This window comes from Acanthochromis polyacanthus, chromosome 6, assembly GCF_021347895.1.
Source record: "Acanthochromis polyacanthus isolate Apoly-LR-REF ecotype Palm Island chromosome 6, KAUST_Apoly_ChrSc, whole genome shotgun sequence".
Classification (NCBI taxonomy): domain Eukaryota; kingdom Metazoa; phylum Chordata; class Actinopteri; family Pomacentridae; genus Acanthochromis; species Acanthochromis polyacanthus.
In genome coordinates, this window is record NC_067118.1 from 38,277,656 (window position 1) to 38,303,843 (window position 26,188).

Consider the following 26,188-nt stretch of genomic DNA (forward strand, 5'->3'; position numbering starts at 1 on the left):
GCCCGTCGTGCTCATGTCAAGGTGTCCCTGAGCAAGACACCGAACTCCTAATCGCTCCTGGTGGGTCGTGGTTAGCGTCTTGCATGGCAGCTGCCGCCATCAGTGTGTGTGTGAATGGGTAAATGTGACATATCATGTAAAGTGCTTTGGATAAAAGCGCTATATAAATACAACCATTTACCATTTTGGTCTGATGTCCATTCCTTGTGTTTTTTGGCCCAAACAAATCTCTTCTGCTTGTTGTTTTTCCTTAGTAGTGGTTTCTTAGCAGCTATTTGACCATGAAGGCCTGATTGGCGCTGATTGTCTGCTACTAGAACTCTGTGTGGCATTTATCTGGGCTCTAATCTGAGCTGCTGCTAACGAATTCTGAGGCCGGTGGCTCAGATGACCTTATCCTCAGCAGCAGAGGTGACTCTTGCTCCTGATGCGAGTCAGTTTCGTTATTGCGCTTGATGATTTTTGTGACTGCACTTGGGGACTCATTCAAAGTCGTTTCTCTTTACTTAGCTGGTTGGTTCTTGCCATAATATGGATTCTAACAGTTGTCAAATAGGGCTCCCAACTGTGTACCAACCTGACTTCTGCACAACACAACTGATGGTCCCAACCCCACTAAGAAGGCAAGAAATTCCACAAATGAACCTTGACAAGGCACGCCTGTGAAGTGAAAACCATTTCAGGTGACTACCTCATGAAGCTCATAGAGAGAATGCCAAGAGTGCAAAGCTATCATCAAAGCAAAGGGTGGCAATTTTGAAGAATCTAAAACATAACAAATGCTTAGACTTATTTCACACATGTTTTGCTTACTACATAATTCCATATGTGTTCTTTCATAGTTTTGATGCCTTCAGGGACAATGCATAATGTAAATAGTCACCAAAATAAAGAAAAGCCGTTAAATGAGAAGGTGTATCAAAACTTTTGACTGATAGTGTACTTTCATTTGATGTAATGGTGCTTCCAGAAAAACATGAAGTGTTGTGGGGTTGCAGTATTTCACTGAGTGTCATCTTATAGCTCCAATGATGTAACGGAACAAGCTGATACAGAATATGTAATAGTGATGGACAGAATAAAAGGATTTGTCTAGCACTGAAGCTACAGCAGGGGAAGAAGACATGTCTACCAATTCACAGTTTATTCAATGGATCCTGCTTTGTAATGTTGTCAGATGTCACTAGTCAGTTTGTTTCCCCAAAAAGGATCTAAACCGATGAAGCAGAACCAATGATTTACTCTCCTCCTTTTTTTTTAACATTTTGCATCTGTGTTTTTACCCACAATGCAAATTTACCACCAACAAATTCATCACAGGTTTGGGGGTGTTATTCTAGTCATGCCACAAGCTTTAAGCACAGATGAATAGTGGCTGCAGAGGCCTTTTTCTACTCCATGGTGCCATTTTTCCCTCTTTTTTCAACATGTAAATGTAGACTTAGACAACCCTTCTCACATATGCAGCAACACTCCCCAAGATGACATTAAAAAATAAACAAAAAAGTTACATACACAGGACAAATTGGAATCTTTTTAAGTGCGGCAGAAACGTCTATCTGTCAGAAAATGAAATTATTTAAGTGCTAAATCCTCCTGGTCAATGGGTCAAATGCTTCTATCATTACTTCATTTTAAATGAAATGAACCTACCGAATGTCTGGATGTTTATTGTGGTTGTGTGCTGTGAAAAGAAGAGAGTTTGAGTGCAGACAGACTGATGGAGTGAGATCCCCTGAGTGACTTTACAGTACAGGCAAAGTAACAAATGGTGTAGGCTGAATAATTCACTTCTGGATACAGAATCTGGTCTGGCATTTATAGGTATATGCTTGTGGGCTCTGACCTGCTGGAAGAGGGGAGCACAGAAAATGTATTTTTGTGCGAGAGGAAGACGATCGTGAGGAATGAGCCGAGTGGAGGGAAAAACAAAATGGAAAAAGAGATGGAAGCAGAAGAATGATAGAGACCATGAAAGAGGGGGTTGGTGGTGGTCGTCCTCAGTCTATTTACTCCTATCTGTGACAGGCCTCTCCTCTCGGGAGGTTCTTCCAGGAAAGCTGACCTACTTTTACCCCGTAAATGCATTTCTACCACAAGCATATATCATTCATCCATCCCAGAGCTTTCACATTCTGCACATCGGGGCTGTGGTCTGATATCATGCAGGAACAGGAGCCTCTACACCACAAAGTGTTTAGAAAATGACCCTTATGAAACCTTTATCATGTACGCTTCACATTTGTTTCGACTGGAGTTGAAAGGGCAGGACATCTCTGTTCTGGTATTAACAGTATTTCAAACATTTCTATCTGCAAAAGTCATGAAATAATAATGTCAGTGATGTGTGTGGGATTTCTATAAACTGCATGAACGTTGTGTAACCTTGTGTACTTCAACCGGGGGTAATGTTCTCCATTATAAACCTGTATAGCTGTTAGCTGAAATACTCTGTTACATGCTAACTGATGTATGCTATGAAGCCCCTGAGCTGAATAATGTATTTTGTGTTTTCTCTTGGCCCCTCGACGACACAAACTGTGCAAGAAAATGTGATGTGAAACACAGTCTGCTATGATGCAGTGTATAAGTCACGTTTGTCTTATCCTTTATTTTGTTTGTCTGTGGCTTTTCTGGGGATCTGTGCTTGCAAGTTAATACTGACTTTGCAGTACGAGATATGCAGTGGTTGAAAAAAGAAACATAATTGGAAATGTAACCCCTCTATGCTCTGATAAAATCTCTTATGTTGGGGTTGCTTTTTTCATTATTCAGAAAATATTATATTCCAGGCATGCGAGTGACAACTGACTGTCTGTTCTCTTTGTTCATGACAGGCAGCTAAGCTCCCCATGTCTATCATCATAGTTGGAGTCGGCCAAGCTGAGTTTGATGGTGAGAATACAAACTAAAGTTTGTCGGGAGAAAGATATGACTTTGCTGACTCTCCGGCAGCTTCGACTTTCCACAAGAGAATAACAACTATTGTACTTTTAAGAATCTGGTCAATGCACAGAATGAGAATATTTTCCCTCCAGGCTCGTGTTTTGATACATTTCTGTACTATTTGGACACCAAGTCACACAAGAGATTATTTTTTAATAAAAACTTTTTCTCTCCGTAGCCATGGTTGAGCTGGATGGTGACGACATCAGAATCTCCTCGCGGGGGAAGTTGGCAGAAAGAGACATAGTACAGGTAAGATGCTCCTAATGCTGTGCTTAATAGTCACTTTGTGGCTCATTAGTAACCATGACTGTACAGTAGATGTCAATCTTGGTTGTTTTTTTTCTTTTTTTTTGTTTAATTCCAAAGCAAAATGTCTCTTGAAATATGCCATGGATTGACAGGGTCCTGAGGAAATAACATCTAATCAGTTTGCTGACCTCCATAATATCAAAATCCAATGAGCACATTACCATGACATTTACCAAACACATTTATCAAACATGAAGCCTTTCCATTTTGCAGGGTTTTTTTTTCTCTCAACAGCCCATATGCAGACCAAAATGTCAACTTTGTGCACAAATTATCAGGAAAATAAGTGACAGATTTCCATAAGATCCACTCGGCATGTTCTAACTCCACATGGGATAAACATTAATGTCTTGGGTGAACACTTCTCACCTTGTTTTTCCTCTTTAAGTGTTCTTAACATAAAGTCTCATATCAGTAATACATGCAAAAACACACATTCATGCACTACAGAGGCTCTTAAAGATTTCCCGACCTCTCTAGTCTCACCATGAGAAAAGGAACAGTGTTTGCACTTGTTGCTTTTCTACTATAATGCTCTAAAATGTGATTTTAGTTGATGCTTTAACAGGTTTGGCATAGATACACAGCTTCTACATGTGTCGCCCCAGATAGCCTCCTAAAAAATGCAATTACACTTCAGGGCTACGGTTGCTACAGACGAACCTCATGGTGACACTCAGAGCTCTGATTGGTCGACTTTGGTTGCTTGTTGAGAGGGAAGATGACATTAAGGGACTTGAAGGAAGACTCGGAAGTCTCCTGCGATTCAGTAACACAAATCCAGAAATATCCACTGGAAGTGTTCTGTTCAGCACAATCCCTGCTGTCTGTCACAGCGAAAGAAACAGCATGAACACGTCTCCCGCTCAGTAATGAGGAAGGAGGACATGACGTTGTCTGGTGTGTGTTGTTCAAGCAAGTCCACAAAGTAGATGGAAGAACGCACACAAAGCTATACTAAGGGAAATATACATACAGCTCAGTTGATGCCAACTATAACAAGCCAATAAAAAGTGTTCAACTTCTCTTGGAAAATTTCCCACTTTTTGTTTTTTAACATTGAATCATCAATAATTTACTTTGTCTTTTTTGACAAGTACGTGCCAAAAAAGAGACTCTTTCATGTCAAAGTGAAACACACACACTTGAACATGTTTTATGGCTCTTATCCAGGTTGTTTTCTGCTGAATAGATCCTTGCTTGTCCCGCACCTACTCTCAGATGTACGTCGCTTTGGATAAAAGCATCGGCTAAATGAAACCGTAGAATTGTAGAAAACAGATTTCTGCAAACTTATCAAAATGTAAAGGAAGTGACTGCATAAGTATTCACCCCCTTCAAGAAAGTTTTTAGAAGATGAACCTTTGACCGCGAATACAATATTAAGGAAGTGTGCGTTCAATGTTAAAATTAAATGGGAAAAATTTATGGAGGGGGCACTGTAAAACAAAACAAAGATCCAATATGTAGAAAGTATGATAAGATGAGATTCATTCAAAATAGCGCTTCAACTTCAGCTCAAATACTTTTTTTTGTTCTGAACAGTGCGCAGAGCATGATGACATGCAATATTTAAACAAATAATTCCTTTCATTTCCATGTCACAACAGTTTGTCCACATGATTTAGTGTCTTTCGTTGCGTAATTATGTTGGGCACACAATGCTAAAGGAGCAGTACTTTTGCACTTTGGCTGGAATTAGATATCAATTTAAATGTACAAAATATAGTTTCAAGTTGACAGAATCAACCCTCACCAAAGGAAAAAAAAAGAGAATTATTCAAAACATCCCACTGATAGCATCTCTAATTGATTACGCCTTTGCCCCGAGTCATGTCTGAACTGTCAAACTCTACTTTTAAACTTTGATTACGGTAACGACAGCGGTGTGGTGACACCCTTTTGGCTGCAGATTTAAGAGCTGTCACGTTGGGATTCAAGACAAACTCAAACCCATGTGATGCAAACATTATGTAGTAAGTTATCGTAACTCAGTGTTGAAGTGCTGAGACTTGATGGTATTTTCTGATGAAAAACTATACGATTTAATGAGCATAGCTAATTTACCACTGATGTGCCATTTGATTCCAAAAATCTACTTGTTAAATAACGTGTTTGGGTATAAGGTGCTGTTTATATTGTATTACTTTTTAAATTTTTTTTTGCTGTCTTCTGTTTAGGGTTGCTAGCAGTTAGCACATCTATCTGTTGGCACTTCAACTGCAGCTCAAAGACAAATTAACAGCGTATCAAGCAAGATGACATACTTGTTCAAGAAGTAACTCCTTTATTTTCCATGTCCCAACAGTTTGTCCCATTCAGAGACTACATGGACCGTACAGGTAACCACGTGCTGAGCATGGCCCGGCTGGCTAAAGACGTACTGGCTGAGATCCCCGACCAGCTGATCTCCTACATGAAGAGCAAAACCATCAAACCCAACCCCGTCCCTCCGGTTTACTCGCCCCCTGACGACCCCCAGACCAACCCAGTGTGATCCCCCCCTCCCCCTGCCCCCAACACAGCTCCATGTTGGGCAGGTACGAGGTCAAAGATTGACGGGAACCTGCCTCCACCTTTGAGGGGGAAAATGCTTTCGAGACCCTTCCGTAAATATTAATCCAGCTACACACGATGAGACTCCATTTTGGTTTGGAGCAGCGAGGCCGCTGTAGGGGGGAAACGTGCCGATGAACAGAGAGGTTTTATTTTTTATGTTTTTGTCCTCTCTGAGCGCTTGAGGATGAGAGCGCTGAGAGGAGGCCGATGTAAAAGGAGGTTTTAGTTGTTCGCTGTCAAACCTGTCAAAGTGGTGATGTAATGGATAGCAAGTGAACCCATAGAGAGGGCCTGTTTGGAGGCATAAATATATTAGGACGTGCCAGTGTGCATCAAGTTTGTGATACCTTTCGGAAATCGGTGTGTGTTAAAATAGGAAATCATGTGTATACTAATTTATTTATTTATTTATTGCAGAAATAATTTATTCCTTAGAGAGGGGCGGTTTTGAAGGGAGGGGATTGAAGTCATATTTCCCCTGTAGTTTTCCATCCTATATTTTGTGAGCAGTGTTATTAAAACAACAGCCCCTGTTTCTACTTTGATAAGGACTGTAATATAAAAGCATGTGATTAAAGAAAAAAACACCCTATTCAGCAGCAGCGTATGAATCATTTTCACTAATGGATAATTTTTGGATGGCGAGCTGTAATGTAGAGGACCTTCCTGTGAGCTCTTGCCATACTGATTTTTTCAGCACCATTTCTTCTATGTACGCGTTTCTTATATTTATATTAACAGAATGCACTAATTACCGTCCAAATAAAAAGCACAAAGCCACAAACAATGTTGATAAGCTGACAGAAGCAACCACGATGAAAATAACGGAGTGTTCAGCATACAATCATTTTAAAAAGCATGACAACAGGAAGAATGTTTATAAGAGAAATATTATACTGAAATATATAATAAAAATCAACCTATATTTATCATTCAAAAACAGCGTGTTTACAGAGAAACAGATTCAAAGCACATACTTGCTTTCCCTATTAGTATGCAAAGAGGAAAATTATACCGCTTAAGTCGTGCTGCCATGTCTTATTTGCCGTCCTTCTGTTTGTTTTTCCTTCCATTATATTTGTTGTGGTTACAGTTTATTAGCTGGGATTGTGTTTGACACTTTTAAGGGACGCTTCAAATGTACTTTTGAAATACTGATGTCAACAACCACCCCCTTTATTTACCTCCTTAAATTGATTTGTTTTTCAATCACAAATCTTGCAAGAGAGATATTCGATTGCCTTTTATAGTGATCTAAAAGAAAACAACTGATTGCAACAAACAAAGAAAAAAAAAAGGAGTCCATCTTTGTATATTCAGTCTGGTTGTTCGGTTGTGTTGTGTTTCACTTCCCTCCCATTAACACTGACTGTTCTCAGATAACATTGTTTTACACTAATGCACAACAGCCCCCTTTATAACTCAGTGGGATACTATTTAAATACCTAAGATACAATTGCACAGCTTTGTTTTGCAATTCAATCCACTTGTCGACATATATATGCATCTGTTCATGGCTTTTTCATTTTAGTGACTGTGTATAAATTAATTATTGTAAGACAGTTACAGCCACTGAGGCCCAGTCGCTTACATCCTGAGTTATTGATATATATAATGGCCATTATTTTCACTACTATCTCTCAGTCACTCAATATCTCAATCCAAATGTGCCTATTATATGGAAACATATCCAAATTCCCAGGTGTCACTCTGCCAGCAGCAGCAGGTCTCATGTTTAAGATGTGCACACAGCAGAAAACGTTGGAGATGCTAAAAACTGTTGCAAGATTAGGTCTATTTCTGATACGCACTGTCTCCGCCAGTGTTCTGTACTTTTTATACCTACAGCTCTTCACTAACGATCTTTGAAATAATGAGAGTCAACAGTGTCGCCGAGCCTTGTTGTATAATATTCAAAGTCAAGACTTGTTTACAATTCAACTGTGGCTATTTCCATCGCCTCATGGAAAAACGGAAACATTCATGGATTTCATTAAGAAATGGGGTTAATTTTTGTGCATTTTTCCATCTTATTTGTGCTCGAAAGGGGGTTTTGTCGAATGATACAGGAGCGTTTACATGGATGTGTTGTTCTCTGAGAATGTGAAGCTCTGCTGGGTTTTCGTTTCATGTCTGGAACAAATGTGTTTACATATGCCACGTTAGGTTCTCTGTCAGCCGCTTACCGTTTTTGACTCCCAGAAAGAGTCCGATGAAACTGCAGAAACTCAGTCCAGAGACACTGAACTCCTTCTGTCACAAGTCCAGATCCATATTTGGCCTCTTTTTTTTTTTTTTGGTTCCTTTTTTAAATTTTTCATTAGCGATGGCATTCTCCCTCAGATGACAAAGCAGAGTTTAATCCGCTGCCAAATTCACTCGTTCATCAGAACCGCAAAGAGGCCATTAAGTTTATTTACATAAGCGCTCATAAATACCAGTATACCTCTACAGAAAGCCATTCATTCCAAAAAGGAAGATAAATAGTATACACTGAATATGCTTGTCATGAATTATATTTAACTATGATTAACTTATAAAGATCAGATGTGTTTCTTTGCAAGTAACCTTTTTAGATTATAATTTTCAAAGTGAGTCGGATCTTCTTCATTGCTCACAGAGAACTAATGAGTGAAAGTACATTTGGCAGGCGTGATGCTCGTTAAATCAGCATCAGCATGCAGCTCGGCTACTGTGAGTGTGACTGCAAATGTCTGTGAGAAAAGAGGAAACAAGAAGACGTGAACTGGAGGTGTCATGCACACTTTTCAAACTTATCTCATGCAACACAAAATCAGCTAATGTGCAACAAAATGGCTTTTTCTGGCTCTTCAAGCCACCGTTTCTTTCCGTGGTCTGTAACCTCTGCAAGATTCCCCCCAGGGAAATCTGACAATGACTATTCTCAGTAGTTAAGACATCATCTCTAAATACGAAAATGACACAGTAATGACACTTATGCAATTGCTAAACATTAAATTATTTCCCCTTAGCAACAGAATTATTTCTTTTCTCTCAGTGGAAATGACTTAGTTTTTCCCTTCTTTTAGAAATTCTAATTATGTACATAAGCCCCGTATGAAGAATACTCAGTGCCAACATGTATTCAGTTGTTGAACTTGGCCTCCTTAGACGATGTGCATGCTTGTGCCAAAGTGGCAGAAAGTCTGGTAGTCTGCCCTCATTTCACCTGATTAGTGCATCTGCCACATGCTTCATTTGTTTCTTAGGATGTAATTTGGAGATAACAGCCACCACCAGCATGTTGCATCTTCTGGTTTCTTTCCATTCTGTTCCTATGAGACACATACTGTATGGGTTCTTCTCGCCACTGCTCCTGTTTTCTCCCAGGTTGTTTACATACCTCTCTTGGTCTCTGACTTGCATGCTGAATAATTTCCAAACCAGGTGTTGGACATGATATTGTCGTCATACTGTGGTTTGTGAAATGCTTTGTAATGGATTGCCTTAACTGAAGATTAATAAAATGTTGACAACTTTGGCAGAATACGGGCTGGCTTTTTCATGTGTCGCTATGAGATGAAGCTGTTTTAGAACCACGTTTAATTACCTTAACACTCACATAACCTTTAATATGATAATCTTGTTGGCAGAGTCCAGCATAAAGTCTCCTACAAGCTTTTGATCTCCCAACAACTCCTGAGGGAAAAAGCAAACTTTTTAGCTGCTAAATGCTCCACCGTGTTCTAAAAGTGGCTGTTAACAGAAAGCCAGAGCAGCAACATTTAGTAAATCTGTCAGGATCTGATCTATCCATCCTCCTTATCTTTCAGTCTACAGCTCAGAGCAGAGAAAGGGGAGCTTGTAGTTTGCCTCAAGTCTAAATAACAGTGAGACAAAGTGCATTGATGATGTGAGGAAGAGAAAAAGTTGAAGTTTAGCTGGCATTGTTAAAGCTCGACACCATCAGACAGGGAAAATTTGTTCTTTTCATCATTACTGAATATTGCAAACATACAGCTTGGGGGTGTAGAGTTACAATTTTTGTGTAGAATTACAAGTGTGTCAATTAATAGAGTAAAAATTACATTTAAATCACACATAAAAATAAAATAATTAAACTCTTAAAGCTTTATCAGGGTCTACAAAGCAGAATTCTTAAAAATATGACCCCGTACATTTACATTTTCTGTTTGTCAAAAGCATTAAGAAATCTATGTACAAGTTAAATTTAACCAGAAAAATTTAAACGGTCAAGAAGGAATCCAATCTTGTTTACATGAAATTCACCTATTTAAAGTATGGCATTCAACTTAAAGGTTTTCTCACATTAGAATTCAGAAAAAATAAAGTCTTTAATCATTACTGATCAAGCCTAGAAATGCCAGTCTACTTGTAAATGAGATTACCTATGTACAGGAAAGTGTAATTTACCAAAACATAGGAGTAGTGGTGCCATCTCACATGACCAACCAGCACCTACATCAATTTCATGAGGAAGTTGACAAAACCACGTACAGCTCACGTATGGTGTAAATCATAGACTGTATATAAAGATGGACGTAGCATCTGGCTCCAAAAATGAAGCCCACCCGGAAGTGTCAAAAACTTGCAATATCACGCCGTCCACTAGGGTTGGCTACAAAAAGCTTTTTCTCCATAGACCCCAATTCATCAAAATAAAATTTGATAGACTGATTTTCTACAGCTCAGGATTTTTTTCCCGTTAGTTTTCATGGTTAAAATGAGAGATCAAGTGGCCGATCTTAAAATAAATCAATACTGAATTTTAAATAAATCATTAAAGTTGGCGGAGCCAGGGGCCGTGGCTATACTTGATAGGCAGTCTTGTCTGGAATGATTGACAGATCCTTTAGGGCGAGGCTTTCAGCAGTCTGGCTTCAGTCTGGCCCGCCCATAGACTGGTCCTGCCCCTAGTTGCTCTCCGGTCCAGCCTGTTTGATGACACTTTTTACATCACTGGCTCCAAAAAATCCAAAATGGCGACCAGGAAGTAGCAAAATCCGGGCTTCATTTTCTCGGCGTTGAAACCAACGGGTGACGTCACGGTTAGTTCACGCCTGGTGTAAATGCATGAACAGCTGTACAAGGAAAACTAGACATCGTCCACATGCTGGTATCACTGGGGTCAAAAAATTGCACTCCTAGTTCTTTAAAGTTTGCTGTAGTGGGATGTTTACTGGTATTCCAGCATACGGTGGGCTTACCAACACAGAGCATGAGTATGTGAAGGTAAGACGAGCCACAACATTTGCAAAGTCCACAATTTATAGGGATGTCAGAGGATGGCTCAGAGGGTAGGGAGGGTGCTGTATGTAAATACAAGAGTGAATAGTGGTTGATTTGCATATGGTTGCTAATCAGTAACAGAGTTCAGTGCAACAACGAACAAAAGGTAATTGAATCAAGAAGTCTGGCAGACAACAAAAGGCGCAAGAACAAAAGGTAAGAGGGAGATCTGACACAGTAACAAATAACGAAGGATAAAAGAATTGTGGATAACTGTAGGAAATTGAATGAAGGAGTGACACTAGAAGATATCTGTAACAAAAGGTGTGCTATTTTCTTTATCATCGTGCTGCATGATGCCAAAATTACCAAACTTTCAGAACTATCACCACAATAACAGCAGTATCCGTCCTCTCACAGACATCATGCCAGTGGCAAGGAGCCCATGGTTACATGAGGCAAACTTTGTCTGAAACACAAATCAACCAAACTGGTCCAACAGTTCAGTATTTCCAGGTGAGTTCATTCATAATCCCTTTGGGTTGCTTGTTTTACTTGACAGTGTATATGGACACATCTCTGCAGCTGTTTCTGTGGCTCCAGAGGCTTCTGCACATGTGAGGCTGTCTCTGGCTATTTGGGCAGGCTTTTGCATTGCCCTCCATCAGCTATAATTTGATTTTCTGTCTGTTTGTGCAGGTGCCTGCACCAGTGCTTTAACAAGTTACCTTCCATGGCAGTTCTTCCTAAAGTACTGTGCCTAAGGGTCTTGGAGGTAGGCCCAACTGATTTTCTCTTTGCCCACTCACAATGTGATTTCTGGCTGTGCTGCTGGATTACTGGCTTTTTGGAGCTTTGCTGAAAACAGCTGCCTGCTGTGGCAGAAAACAAGAGAGCAGTGAGTGTGATCCAAAACGCTGCAGCTTGGACAGCTGAAAATGACTCACTATAAAACTCCACAAACCAGAGAGGAGCTGCAGATTCTGGTGATAACTCTGTATTTTCATCACTACTGTGGTCACTTTCACATGGTCATCCTACTCCATTTCATATAAAAAGATGAATCATTCCTGCTTTTAAAGTGGAGTTTACAAAAGATTGTTCATATTTAGCTAGTAAGCGGATTTAGCTCATTCTCCTGTGCCAAGTTCACCCTCACTTTCGCTCCTACTGCCGTCTTTCCCCAAGTCCAGTGCAGGAGGTCAATGTCCACGGGACTTGCTGGAATAATGCTGGATCAGTCTGAGCAACTTTGTTTCTAAGAGTGAAAGCTGTCTACGAATACTGGATCTTTTTTTAGTGCACAGTTAGCGGACCACGAGAAGATACTTGTTGACAAACAGGATTAGAATTATATACCTCATCCTTTACCTTCCAATTAGGAGGGTGAAGAGGGCGTCCGATTTGGGGACCTCAGGATCACGTCTCTGCTTTTTGCAGATGATGTGGTTCTGTTGGCTTCCTCAGATCGTGACCTTCAGCACGCACTGGAGTGGTTTGCAGGCGAATGTGAATCAGCACTGACACTGAGAGGATTTTTTCGTCGAAAGGAGCCAGTTGAGGTGCTTTGGACATCTGATTCAGATGCCTCCAGGAAGACTTCCTTCGGAGGTTTTCCGAAAATATCTGCCTGGGAGGAGACCCTGGGGTCAACTCAGAACCCCTTGGAGGGATTATACATCTCATCTGGCCTTGGAAGGCCTTGGGAAGAGTTTGAAAGCATCGCCAGGGGGAAGGATGTCTGGAACGACCTGCTTTGTCTGCTGCCTCCATGACCCAACACCGGAAAAGCGGAAGAAAATGGATGGATGTACTTTTGTACAGTGTTATATCTGTTTAGCATATCTCTTTTACAAAATTGTTTGTCACTTTTTGACAAAAAGCATCAAAACTAATGCAGCAAAAACAAGATATAAGAATAATTATGAATGTAAAAAAATCTCTTTACATTATTTTCAAAACATGGTACCTAAATTTACCCACAATGCAGCTTGAGCATCAACAATTCTGTCACAGATTTGAGGATGTTATGCTCGTAGCATCTAATGTAGATTCACATCCAATTTGCTCATTCCGTATTCACATGTCTACAAGTGTACGCATGACATGAATTTCATATTTCACTGAAGTCTGCCACAGTCTGCCCTGACTGTGACGACTGTCTGGACTGCAAACACACAGACTACACATGCACCAGGAAAACAAATCGTGCTCAGAACAAATGCTTGTTATGAGTAGAGACTGTATGAAGAGAGTCTCCATCATTCACACCTATATAACTCCTCATTAAAAAAGTTGTGATCGAAGTAGTCGCTGCACAAACACAGCAGGAAAGTTCTAAATTCTCCAGAAATCCTGTGCTGTCCGTGAACTCGCTCATACATCAGAAATAATCCCACTGACACGAGGCTCCAGCAAAACCTCTAACTAGCTTCTGCTATATGTCCTTTCAAATGTACAAAGTGTCACAACCTGCATTTCAGCAACATTCCCAGGAATTTTAGGCTTTTCTGAATTGAACCACATTCATGTCCACTGATCGCTTCTAAAATAAGCATTAGTCAAACGCTTAATTGGTCATTAAGGCTTTGGATGTACTCTCTTATGAATGCACACACAGATAGACACCACAGGCACATACTGTTATCTTACTTCTTTGTATACTTGGAGTCCAGTTGGAGAGCTGACTAGTCTGCACTGATAAGTGAATGGGGATTTGGAATGTATCTTTATGGCTGTTTCAGACTCAGTGCAAGTCAGACTTGCATTGAAACTCAATAAAGTATTCAGTGTGAGAATTATACCTATTTATCTCATTACCTTAAATGATTAACTATCTTATTAGATCTGCATATAGTGAGATTAAAACATACCTGCCTGGGTGGAAATCTGCTTTCAAGATCAGGCTTTCCTCCCGAGAACTCATTAGAAACACAAACTTATTCGTAATGAGTCTAATCTATTTCTTGTTGTCTTTACACTCAGCTGCTCGCCAGATTTCATGCAGCTCTCTGCAGCAACAAAGACTCCATGCAACTTTTTATTTAAACATGACCCAGAATAAACAACACCTGAAACTAAAGTGTAAGCTCTATGAAGTTCACCAATCATATTCGTTGATCAATAAAACTGTCACTATGGGTTCAGACATTAGAAAAATAGCTGCCGTGAGATGATTCTTACTGGTTTTTTTTTTCTTAATAGGATGTTTGATTTGTAACTACATATTTATTCCTGTGGGAAACTGGTGTCCAATCAGGGATTAGCGCTGCCCTCTGACAGAACGTGCTCCCCTCAGAAATGTGTTTTTCTCCCCTCTAATTAGATGCACTGCTGAGGAATCAAGATGTCCACCTGGGGAGAGGGAGACAGCAGCTGGAGCCATAAATTACCAGCCTAAGATAGAGCCAACACCTCCCCTGCCCACCCTCTGGTGCTTGAACAATAACCACCAACTGGCAGCCAGGAAGAAAATCAAGAGCTAATGGCATAGAATTAAAAGCTACTTACATTGTATATAACATCACACGTAGGCTATAATATGCAGGAATCATTCACAGGAGAGCTCTGCTGAGAATATATAACACCAGTCACTCTGGGATACAGGCAGGCAGCATTTCTCTGAAAATAAATATTAAAAGCCTGTCTGGCCAGGAATGGTGTAGCACTTTGGGGAAAACTCTCTCAGAGTTAGATGAGAAGATTGACTCTGAAATCTGTTAAATATTAAGCAGATGGTTAAAGACGAGAAACAAATTTACTTATCATTACCTCTAAACCTCCCTCAGTAATGCATTATATCTTGTTTGGCTAATTTATCTAAAAACTAACAAGAAAAATGAAAAGTTCTGCTTTCATACAGGGGGAAATGCTAATTTATAACTCAAATTTAACAACACACCACTGCATGAATAATGCAAAACAACTTATTCTTCTTCTTCCATTTTTACTTTAATTAAAAGTTGGAAGTCTTAATTTTTTTTACATTTTTAGTTTTTATATTTTATATTTATGATATGTATTTCTTCTTCTTCTTATTATTATTATTATTATTATTATTATTATTATATAATTAATAATAATGTAATAATAATAAATGTATGTCATAACATAAAAAATAAAAACAAAAAATGTAAAAAATTAGGATTTCCAACTTTATTATTATCATCATCATCATCAACAACAATAATAATAAACATGTCATTAAAATAAAACATAAAAATTAACATTTTAAAAATTAGGACTTCCAACTTTTAATTAAAGCAAAAATGTAAAATTAATGCATATAACAAAAAAAATCCAACACAAAATTAAAACGGTCAGGGATATTTTGGTAATTTTATTTAATTCTTCATCCCAGTTCAAAGCAAAAAGACTAAGAAGATAAATAATTGAGTCTGAAACTAATAAACTGAAGGCCTATACAGTTTTAATTGCCTGTACACTAAATAAACTGCTGTCTAAACGGTTTAAAAATGTATTAATTGACAGAGAATCTGCAGCAATAAAGTAAGTAGCATCCTGCCACTCAGGACTCAGTTTCTGTTTATAATCTGCTCAACAAGGTGAGGAGGGAGGTGTGCAGAAACTTTTCCCTGACTAATCAGACATCAGGGTGGACTGCAGTTTGCGTATTGACCTGGAAACCACCCGTAACCAGATGTCTTCATGGTGTGTCAGCCAATTAAAACAGCCTCCAGGTTCTGAGCAGCCTCGTGTCGGCGGTGGAGGGTGGAACAGCAGCCATCAATTTGTTGCACTAAGGTCAGGTCAGATGAAAACATACGGCTATTTCTTTTGAGATTTGGAGTTAGCAGGAAGGGTGTTTCTCCTGCTAACTGTACTGTATGCCGTAGCTCTTAGTAAGCTTTGTGCTCTGCTGTTCAAAATGAACTCCTCTCACCTTGGGGCCACAACACGGCAGCACGAACCCACTCACCACTACCACAACTCACTGGACGCCTCCTTGCATTGGCTATAAATCACCATTAGGTGTCCAATAAGGAATTGTATTATAGGAATAAGTGAGTTCTCTGTGCACTGTAATGGAGCACGAGTGGAGCAGTGGGTGGCTTCCCATCATCGCCCATATGAGATAATGTGCTGGAGATTTGTCTGCTGGGAAAGGCGTCCAGTCAGAAAATTATTGTGATGAATCGACTTAATTATTAGGTCAAACTCACATAAAAGACAGCCCATAGTTTCATACTTTAGTGGCCTGCTCACTTTAAACTAAGAGGAGATATTTGGTTTGCAGTAACTTTGAAATTAATATCAAATGCTAATACACACTGACCACATACACTAATGATATCAGCAAATAGAAAAAGGAGCTGAGTATCTGGCTTCTCAGCGGGGAGTCTGTCCTGAAAATCATTACATGTTGCACAGGGAGTCTTATTTACTTATTTTTGCTGCAAGCTGGAACAGCCTGTTCCCCATAAAATGCATTTCCATTATGGGCCAAAAACAACACAAAATTGAAACTGTCAGGGATATTTTGGCAATTTTACTTGATTCTGTACACCTACATAACACAGGAAGGCTGAGAAGGTAAAAAAAAAGAAAAAAAAAACAGAGTCCAAAACTAATAAACTGAGTGTCTATGCAGTTTTAATTGCCTGACCAGCGCACAGATCGCTGTTTAAACTGTTTCAAAAGTGGCTAATTGAATCAATCAGCACCAACTTTGATAGTCTCCAAATAAACTGAAAGTCTTTATACAAAAAACTAAAAGATTTTTTAACTTGTTTTTGCTTGATCTGAGAGAAAAAAAAAGCCAAAACTTTAATTTTAATCACAAATCAAATTCATTTTTTAACTGTGGGGTCAGCTTTGGAAGTTGCAGACTAATGATCGATGAGGAAAAATGTTTGAGAGGAAAATATTTAGTCCCTTAATTTAATAAACTTGAAAGTGCACCTGTAGAATTGGTCGCATTTCAGTGACATCATGGCACATGTGACCCTCATTTTGCTGGTTTGTTCTCTTTAGGAAGAAGAAGGCTGATTTAATGATTTCATGCAAATCAAAGGGCCGTTACATTTCTGAGTGATGTCACCAGCCAAAAACCATTCCAGCAGGGAGAGCAGTTCCCTGGTTGACATGTGCCATTTAGAATCATCCTGAAAAGTGCACACTCGACGCTCGACTTGACCGGCCTGTCATGCCGTAAAAGGCTTTTGAGATTTAGAATAAATGAAGGTAGGTGGTAGCTTCATGTAGCGCTCGGTTAGTAATTCCCTTCACTGAGAAATACTCTATTTGCTGCTTCTCTGCTGCTGTTCCCGCTGCATGCATTTACTATCCATCCCTAGATTACCTTCTTACGGTGACCTGGAGCCAGTCTAATCTGTGTGGCTGGAGAGAGGAGAGAATGTAGATATGTATATATGTTGAGAAAGGAGATCATGATGGGGGAGGACGGCGACTTTAAAGATGAGAAGGGGAGCATTGAAAGGCTGGCAGGTGGAGACATGGAAAGAGGAGGGGCTGTAATGTGGCATAAAGGAGATTAGAGGGAGCACAGAGGAGGGAGGACCAACAGAGTGAGGAGGCGAGACAGCAGGAGAGAGAAGAAGAGTACAGTAGGAGCGAGGAGGAGAAGATGGAGCCCCCCATAGGGAAGCACTGTCCTATGAGTCATCCACAAGCAGCAGGATCTGGACCTGTGTGAGCCACTCCCTACGACGGCCTTATGGGATGTTAACAGAGACAGAGTAATGACCGACTTCTCCTCGGATGAAGAGAGAGTAAAAGAGAAAACTCTTTGTGAATTCAAGGCTGCCTGACTGAGACTCTTTTGATGTGAGAGAATGTGATGAATGACTGAGACAGTAATGTTGTAGTTTCGTGTGACTATGCATGCGGAAAATCCCGTGCAGCATCTAATGATATCCATTTGCACGCATCTCTCCGGTATAAGGATGCGGAAAACTCTCATTTTTAATGATGGTTTGTGGTTAAGAGAGTCTTTGAAAGTCACAAGACGACACACGCTACATTTCTGAAAATAATTGCCTTTTTTTGGGGGGGAGTTTGGCAGCTTTTACCTCTGCACCCCAAATCCTTCCTTTCTGCCTCCTCTCCAGTCAACAGAGATGTTTTGTGACTACGACGCTTAGTCTCATACCTCTTACTCCTGCTCATCCTTGTGTATTTACCCCTTCAGAAAGCACACAAACACATGCGTTACCATTCGTGCGTGCGTGTGCGTGTGTGTGTGTTTGTGTAGACCCCCGCACACAAAAACACTGGCAGGGGCAACAGAAATAGCGGTAGACTGTGAGCGAAAAGATAACAGGCTCTGCTGCTGTGTGGGTGTGACACAGTTCATCGTTCCAACTCCCTGCGACAGTCGGGGGAAAAAAGGGACTGAGAGAGAAATCACTACAAAGTGCAGAAAGCAGTGGCGTCCTTTTTGTGTGTCCCACCCCGCTGAAAGACTTGTGCTGCTCTTCTGATGTCACCTATGCCGAGCTCTGAGCGGGTGCTTGTCTCCCACACAGCTCCGTCACAAAGTCTTTGAGGAGGCTCGAAAAAACTGACAGACTCAGCAATTTGAGGCATTACAAGAGGAATGAAAAGAGGAATAAGGGCTGGGGTTTTTTTGGAGTTAAAAAATCGTCCTGTTGCTCCGGAAAAGTCCTGCGTCAAGTCGAGCGGTCTGTCAAGTTGAAATGTTTGGTTTAACTCGTGCAGGCGAGATGCGACGCTTCACTGGGGGCGAGGATTCGGTTCTGCATCATGGATGAATGTTTCACTGAACCATCAAACCACATCCTGGAAAATACATTCATTTCAATGAGAGCAATACTTTCTAACCTGCACTACTCCCCAGTTCATATTAACATGCGGTGGATTTTCTATTCATGGTTGTTTTCACTGGGTGCTGTCCAAGGTGCTGAAATACCACAATCCATGGCTCTGACAGTGATTGTCAGCCAAGTGGAGTTTCACTTCCAGGCTAAAACATGCAACTGCAGACACATTTCTACCTGTTAGGTAAGCTGCCACTTGGTAGCAGTGTCAAAATTCTGCAAAAACGCTGGACAGGTTGGCTACTCTTATGCTTGTGCCATTATTTGTCCTTTTGCTTTTGCTCTATACTGCAGTAAAAACAGAATTCAAGGAGTGAGTCCTGTTGTATCAGAAGTCAGCAGCAGTTCTGATAAACGCCTGCATCCCCAGCCAGCAGAAAATGTTCCCATAACACCAGCTGACATTACTGCTGAGTTCTAATCATTAAAAACAAGAAAAAATAAACGTTTAATAAAATAAGGCTTCCTGTGCTGGTTCAAAGAATGTTTTCATTTGGAAAACATTTCTCTATAAAGTTACTAAAATGCTTTAATGTCAGTATTCAGAGGATGTCGTCAGGATCACAGATTGTGTTCCTTGATAACAAATGAAGAACGCTCTCAAATCAACATTTGGAAAATGTGTTCAAGATGTTATCGAGGTGTCAGAGGATTTTTATTAAACTTTGCTGTACTGTGATATATCAACAAAGGTGGAACGTTCTTCCTCTAATGTTCTGTGATAAATGTGATTTATTTTAGTGAGAGCATTTTGCCTTTTTGTTGGGGGATCATACTATTAAATGTTGCTCTATCAAACATTCTTATGATATTCCATGATAAAAAAGGAAGTTCTCAAATCAACATCAAGATCTCAGAAGACAGACCGTGCTTGTTCGGATGCTGTCAAGGAAACACGTTATGGAAGGTTCTTGTATAACAAAGGAGGAACATTCTCAAACCAACATTCAAAAATATATGTATGTTAAATATGTTAATATACAGTTGTAAATTTTTTTTTATGTTTTTGTAATGCGATATAGTTAATGTAAAACATTTCTCTATAAAATGTTTCTCTAATGATAATAAAGGATGGATGTTCTAAATACAACCTTCAGAAAATGTTTTCAAGATGGTATCAAGACATCTAATGACAGAACGTTCTTTATGAGACGTTCCTGTACTGTGATCTATTAAGAAAGGCAGAACATTCTAGTTGCAATGTTCTGAGGACACTTTGGGGATGTTGTTGATATAAAACATTACAGAATCTACAAAACATTCCCACAATGTTCTCCGTGTAGCAAGTTTTCAGAGTGTTAGGATGTATTTTTTAAAGGCTCTGCTAGTGTAACACTGAAATTGATATCACATATGAGTATTATAATATTGATATTATTACCATTTAATGGGCAATTAATGCGTGAGCTGTGTTTGATCTTTAAAGGGAGAGAGATGGATTCAAGCATTAACCCCAGGCTCTGAAGGACTGAATACATGAGAGACACAACCAGGGGTGGGTCAAAATGGAAAGTTTTTACACAAACACACACCAAAAAATAAGAGATTTGGCTTTGCTTCACGGTATATTCCTATTCTCAAATAAGGTAACAACTAATTGCATTGAAACTGCTAACTCAAGGATGTTTAAGGGTGGAAACCATAATAATCCTCCCTATGAGATACCACCAGTGGCTGCATCACATCACAGCTAACAAAGGAACAGATTGACAGGTAGAGAGCAGGGAGAGGTTTGAAGGAGGGTTCCTTTTACAGGGTGCCGTTCTTGGAGATTAGATGAAACGTGGACCAAGAGATATGGACATATCTGTGCACCAACCATAGGAAGAACTGAGTCTAAACTACAGTTTATCCCCACCTTTAGCCAATCACATTTCAATATTTGAATATGTTCTGTACCCAATCATATTTCACCATATTTTATAAAATGTTCTGTTCATATCAAACTTTATCTTTTTCTGGGAGACTGTTCCAAACAGAAAATGCCCTTGTACAAGATTCTTCTGAGACACTGATATTAGAAAATAAACAGTTTAATTGGAGAGAATTAGTTTGTCTTCTATCTCAAAAAGCAAACACACTGAACAAGAGCGTTTGAGCATGACAGTGTAACAGTGTTATCACCAAACATTTTTACCATGACTTCAGTTACTCTACCTTAAAAACGATTTTGATAACTGAAAGCTGAAAACATCAGTAAAACATTGCGAAATCATCTCTGAATGTTCTTATAATTAAAAAAACGTTCTAGCCCGATTGTTCGCTATAAAGAAAGGACCCGGTTAGCGTTTGACTTACATAAAGTGTTTCTAAAGGGTGCTGTGGTGTTGGCTTATTGTAGAGCTGCATGGAAGCGTTTATCTGTAGCCTCTGTGGTGGTTTATTTCCCACAATCCTTCACTCTGTGCACGTGGAGCTACGCAAACAGACACCAATACAGAACCACAAATCCACCTTCAGGGTTACTTCTGCATCGACATCTTAATTCAGCTTTGAGCGACTTGAACATCATGTGTTTGCTGGATAATCATCACACGCTATACCAAAACGCGCAGAAAAGTGACCAAAAGAGGAAAAACGGTCGGAATAAATCGCTAAAAGTAACGGATGAGCTGTTTAGATACATGGACCGAATCACTAAATAACATATAAGTAGCTGTGCTCCTACAAAAATGTCAGAAGAGACGTTTATGTAACAAGAGAAACTCGACCCTCTGGTAGCTCTGTTTGGCATTGCTAATGGAGATGATCCTCGTTTGACACCAGCGCCTCACGCTGCCTTCACCTCGCTCTCAGAAGGTGACTGACTCATGGAAGGATGCTGCTCTGCCCACGCTGAGTCACTGGCTTCCAGATATAATGACCTGCCTTAAATAGGAGATGCTACGCTTTTCAGTGAGTCGCTTTGATAAGAAATGCTGTAAGACTTGGGGACCCTTCTTGACATCCTTTCATAACAGACAAACAACACAGCGTGACATGAATTTCAACTCCGAGCAAGATACGGAAAATAATATCTGACTTCATGGAAATAGCTACAACTTACATTTTAGTTCTTTATTTCTAGACGCTGTGCCTTATATCTATTTTAGACGAGGCAGCGCGGAATAGGAATGCTTCACTTTATTATTGCCCGCCTTTATTGTTATTCAATTGTACGTTTCTGTAGAATTTAGAAATATGTGGAATATCTCCGGCCTACACCATCTTCATCACCTCCATGAAAAGTCTTCAAAAGAAAATGTCTCAATAACAGTTAAAATAGCTACTGGGGGTAAATTTAATGGAGAAGAAAGTAATGGATAAATGGCTGGAACATCCTATTTCTGCCACATAAACAGTAAAAATTCAATTGTATATAAAACTTGACATAAAATCCACTTGTATTTAATCAAAAAAAGAAATATGTTTAAATTTGTCAAATAAATGTATTTTTAGTTTGACAGGTGGTGAAAAAGAGGTACAAAAAAGGCTAGAACTGCTTGCTGGCGTCATATACTATACTAAAAAATATATAACAACATCTCACTTGTAGACCTATAACTGCAAAAGCCATAAAATCACAAAAAAATAGCCTATAATAAATCAACTCCAATAAAAGAAACATTAAAATCGTACATTTATGAAGGAAAATACATATATACAGCTTAAACAGCTTTAACTGATCAAATATATTACAAAACAAACACAACACTGGACTGAGTCAGATAATAAACCTGAAACGTTAGGACCAACTTACAGCACTTAAAAGCAATATAACTAGCGACCAATATGCTAAAGTAGGGGAAGTTAAATGAAGATACGAGGGGAAATACTGCTCGTGATGTGAAGTTTATAGCTTCTTAGTTTATAGATTATGGAGTAGCTATGAAAAACCAAAATGAAAAAGTATATAATAAATCATGAAAGTACACTAAATATGTATTTTTTTCATTTATGTCTCTAGGAAGAAGATAAACATCAAAAAGGGGACAAAAAGAAAGAAAGGCTGGATCATCTCAGATTCACAGAGATAGAACATATGCAAAATGACTAATACATGTTGGAAAAGTTACTACTAATACTTCTTAAAACCCACTTTTATAGACTTGCTTTTATGTGAGGTTTACTTTTATCTTTAGTTAGTTTTAGTGTTTTCTTCTGTATTATGTCCCGTTTATTTTAGATGTTCTCTCGTTTTATTTTAATTTTAGCTGCCTGGTTCTTTGGTGAGAAGTCGTCTCTCTAATTCTTTAATTCTCTATTTTCTTGACTTTTAATTTTCACCCTCAATCTTGTTCTTTAATTTTCAAACTGCCTGGTTCCCTTGTTTGAGCCGCGTGCTAATCTAGCTAATTATTCACTTCATTTATTGGCATTTTTAATATTTATTTTTAATTGAGTGCTCTGTCTTGTCTCCTACAGCTTCTTTGACTGTCTCTGTGTTTGCATGTTTTAACTGTCACTTTGTAAACGCTGTTCTTAAGTGGACTATATGAATAAAGCTATTATTATTAGTAGAAGTAGTAGAAAAATCAGAAAATTCTTTGAACTTTTTGGATAAATTGTAGTTGAGATGAGGCGTGTGGTATAAAATAAGAGTTTCAGTGAAAACGGAGGGGTAGCTATGTGACTGCAGGGAGGGTACGTAAAACAAAAACAAAAAAAACAATGCAGCTATTGTAAAATCCATACAAATAAATGATGAACAAATCATCCCAGTGTCCAGTTCAAAGACTTTACAGCAGCGAGTCTGCCGGCCAGAATCTGGGACTCTCTGTGATTTAGTGCTTTGATACTTAAAACAGAAGTTGGGTGTGCTCGCCTGTCATGTGCTGTAACTTTTTTAGCATTTGCAGGTCTTGAGGGGAGACGAATTTTGGTAACAGATGAAGAATGCACTGAGATCTCAGGCTGGAGCAGAGCTATAAATTACACAGCTGGAGAGGAGAGGCGACACACTGGGATTGAATTTTGTTGCTGGCGTACACCTGGACCAGCAATTATTTCTGTTTGTACACTTGTGACCTATCGGATGCAAGACGAAGTAGCTAGAATGTGCGTTAATCAAACTATCATCCTTCATACATTCATTGACTTGAGTTGAGTGAATCGTAAAAGGCGTGTTATTCTATGAGCAGTTTTACTCCCCTCAAGAGGGCTTGGCCTTGCAGGTGGCAGTGTCCCCATGATTTCCACTTTGAAGTAATGGCGTGTGTGAGGAATCCATTACTTTAGCCCTAACACCCTGCTGCGATGTTTGTGGGGGCATGTGACACTCCATTTCCTTTCATTTCCTGCCCTCACTGCCAGAGCTTCATATTCTCTGAATGCAACAAAAAATAAAGAAAAAAGAAAAAAAGCAAATGCATCCCCCCTCTCTCCTCTCCACCCTCAAATCATTATTATTATTTTAGTCACAAATATGTTTTCTGTTTTTGCGGTACGAGCACACGGTCTTAAAATAGCATTTTGGGGCTACGGGGAAAAAAAGGAGGTTTGTGTTAAATATGCAGGAACGTCGATGCAAATTCAATCTGGGGCGTCGTCTCGTCCTGATTACAATTCAGCCGATCTTAGGAGGACAAGATTCTGTCCCCCCTTTGCTGCCAAGAAAGACTGCAAATGGCTATAACCTGAGCGTCCACATCAGCACACTGAAACAATCCATCTGTGGTTCCTATTCGTCCTGTGGCCCGTTTGTTGGCTCCCCACAGAGCAGGTTGCATCCTGGTCATGTACAGGAAGGTGAGGGGTCTCACTGACTTTAACATTTGACCTGTGAGGGAGTCCAGTGATGCTCCTCTGTTAGGTGGAGAAATCATCAATAAGATCTAACTACTTAAGTGCTGCACAATTTTGAGGTATTTGTACTTTACACAAGCATTTTCTTTACGTGTCACTATATGGAAAAAATGATTAGACCACCCTTGTTTTCTTCAGCTTCTTGTTCATTTTAATGCTTGGTACCACTAAAGGAAAATGACTTGAAGAATACAATGAACACGACAAAAAATGCATCTGATTCCATAATACTTTACGTCTTATTTGAAATGCTTAAGCTTAATTGTATTCTCAGGGTGTATAAGAGGACATTTCATGTCATCACCAGCACATGTAAAGGTCTAGAGTGGTTTCCTGCTGACATTCAAGCCGTAGCACAACTCAGAAGTCGTCAGCTCTCACTTAACGCTTAAAACTAAAGAATTATGTGAAGCCACAAAGGCAGCCATATTGGCACTGAATGCTAGCCTAGCCGCGCTAGGCAACCCACGGCAACGAATTTAATTCTCTGCCAGGGTGGGTCTAGTTACCCTCCATAAGGCTCGAGGTTGGATGCTCCTAAAACTGGCCGGACGAATCACCATGAAGTGTAGAGTCAGAAGGCGGGCGTAACTAAGTGACGACAGAGGCACGACGATTCTGACAGAAACAACTGGAAACAACTAGCCTAGCCGCGCTAGACAACACACGGCAACGAATTTAATTCTCTGCCAGGGTCAACAACAAAAATCGTTGAGCTCCATTAGCACCGACTCTGAATAATTTTTCTGTTAACATGTCTGTAATATACTTGAGCTTCACCCATTGACTGTATAAATAAGGCTTCACCGAACTACCGCATCCTCTGATTTCCAGCGCTCTAGGAGCCTATTCGTTGCGCTGATTGGTTGTATACCTACCCAATTGCTGCAGAGTGAAGAAACGCGTTGTGAATCTCTACATTTATATTATGAAATCACAAGATAAATGATAAAATCCTGCTGAGATTTTACTACATATTAAAAATTACACATTTTACACTTCACTAGAGTTGTCAATTTGGAGGGCTGTTAGATTTCATTTTGTTTTGTTTTTTTTCCTTTCTTGTGGGATTTTTTGCTTGTGGTTTTTAGCTGCTCTGTGTAAAGGATGGGGGTAGAGAAGTGTAACTGGGCTCTCTGCAAAACACCAAACTGCCTTACAAGATAGACAACCTTCGAGCCCGCCTCCCTCCCTGTCGAGCGCGCTTAGACCCTTGTGTCTTCAGAGCATGGGTGTAGCGCCGCTAGGCTAACTGAATGCAAGAGTGGCTTAAAAAATATGCATGAAATCTCACAAAATAAAAAAAACTTTCTGTAGTTAATCAATGTGTAACTGTCTAAACACCTTCTGTTTCGGCTGTAAATAACTAACTTTGGTGTTTTATTTTACTGAATTATACTTAAGCACAGTTTTCCATGCAAAACTTTTACTTGTAAGGGTATTTTCAGGAGTATTTGTACAGCGTTGTGTTGGTGAATACTTTGTTCATTAGCAGTCGTTATGAGTATTCTTCTGCCTGTGAGCCCCGAGCTGCCAGTTTCTCCCACATGCAGTGA

At 39.6% G+C, this 26,188-nt stretch overlaps 2 protein-coding genes across 4 annotated transcripts in view; one reads left to right on the forward strand and one right to left on the reverse strand.

The window, feature by feature from the left end:
* cpne5a (copine Va) overlaps nucleotides 1-9,325 on the forward strand; it is an 84,637-nt gene extending 75,312 nt beyond the window's left edge. For all 3 annotated transcript variants that reach the window (XM_051949038.1, XM_022203549.2, XM_022203550.2), the window contains 3 exons: nucleotides 2,838-2,895; nucleotides 3,125-3,198; nucleotides 5,567-9,325. In XM_051949038.1, coding sequence (XP_051804998.1) covers nucleotides 2,838-2,895; nucleotides 3,125-3,198; nucleotides 5,567-5,755 — 321 coding nt within the window. In that variant the 3' untranslated portion in view covers nucleotides 5,756-9,325. The remainder of the gene's footprint in view (nucleotides 1-2,837; nucleotides 2,896-3,124; nucleotides 3,199-5,566) is intronic.
* The window catches only part of dclre1b (DNA cross-link repair 1B), a 55,159-nt gene that overhangs the window by 20,457 nt on the left and 8,514 nt on the right, over nucleotides 1-26,188 (reverse strand). The gene's annotated exons all lie outside the window — the stretch shown is intronic.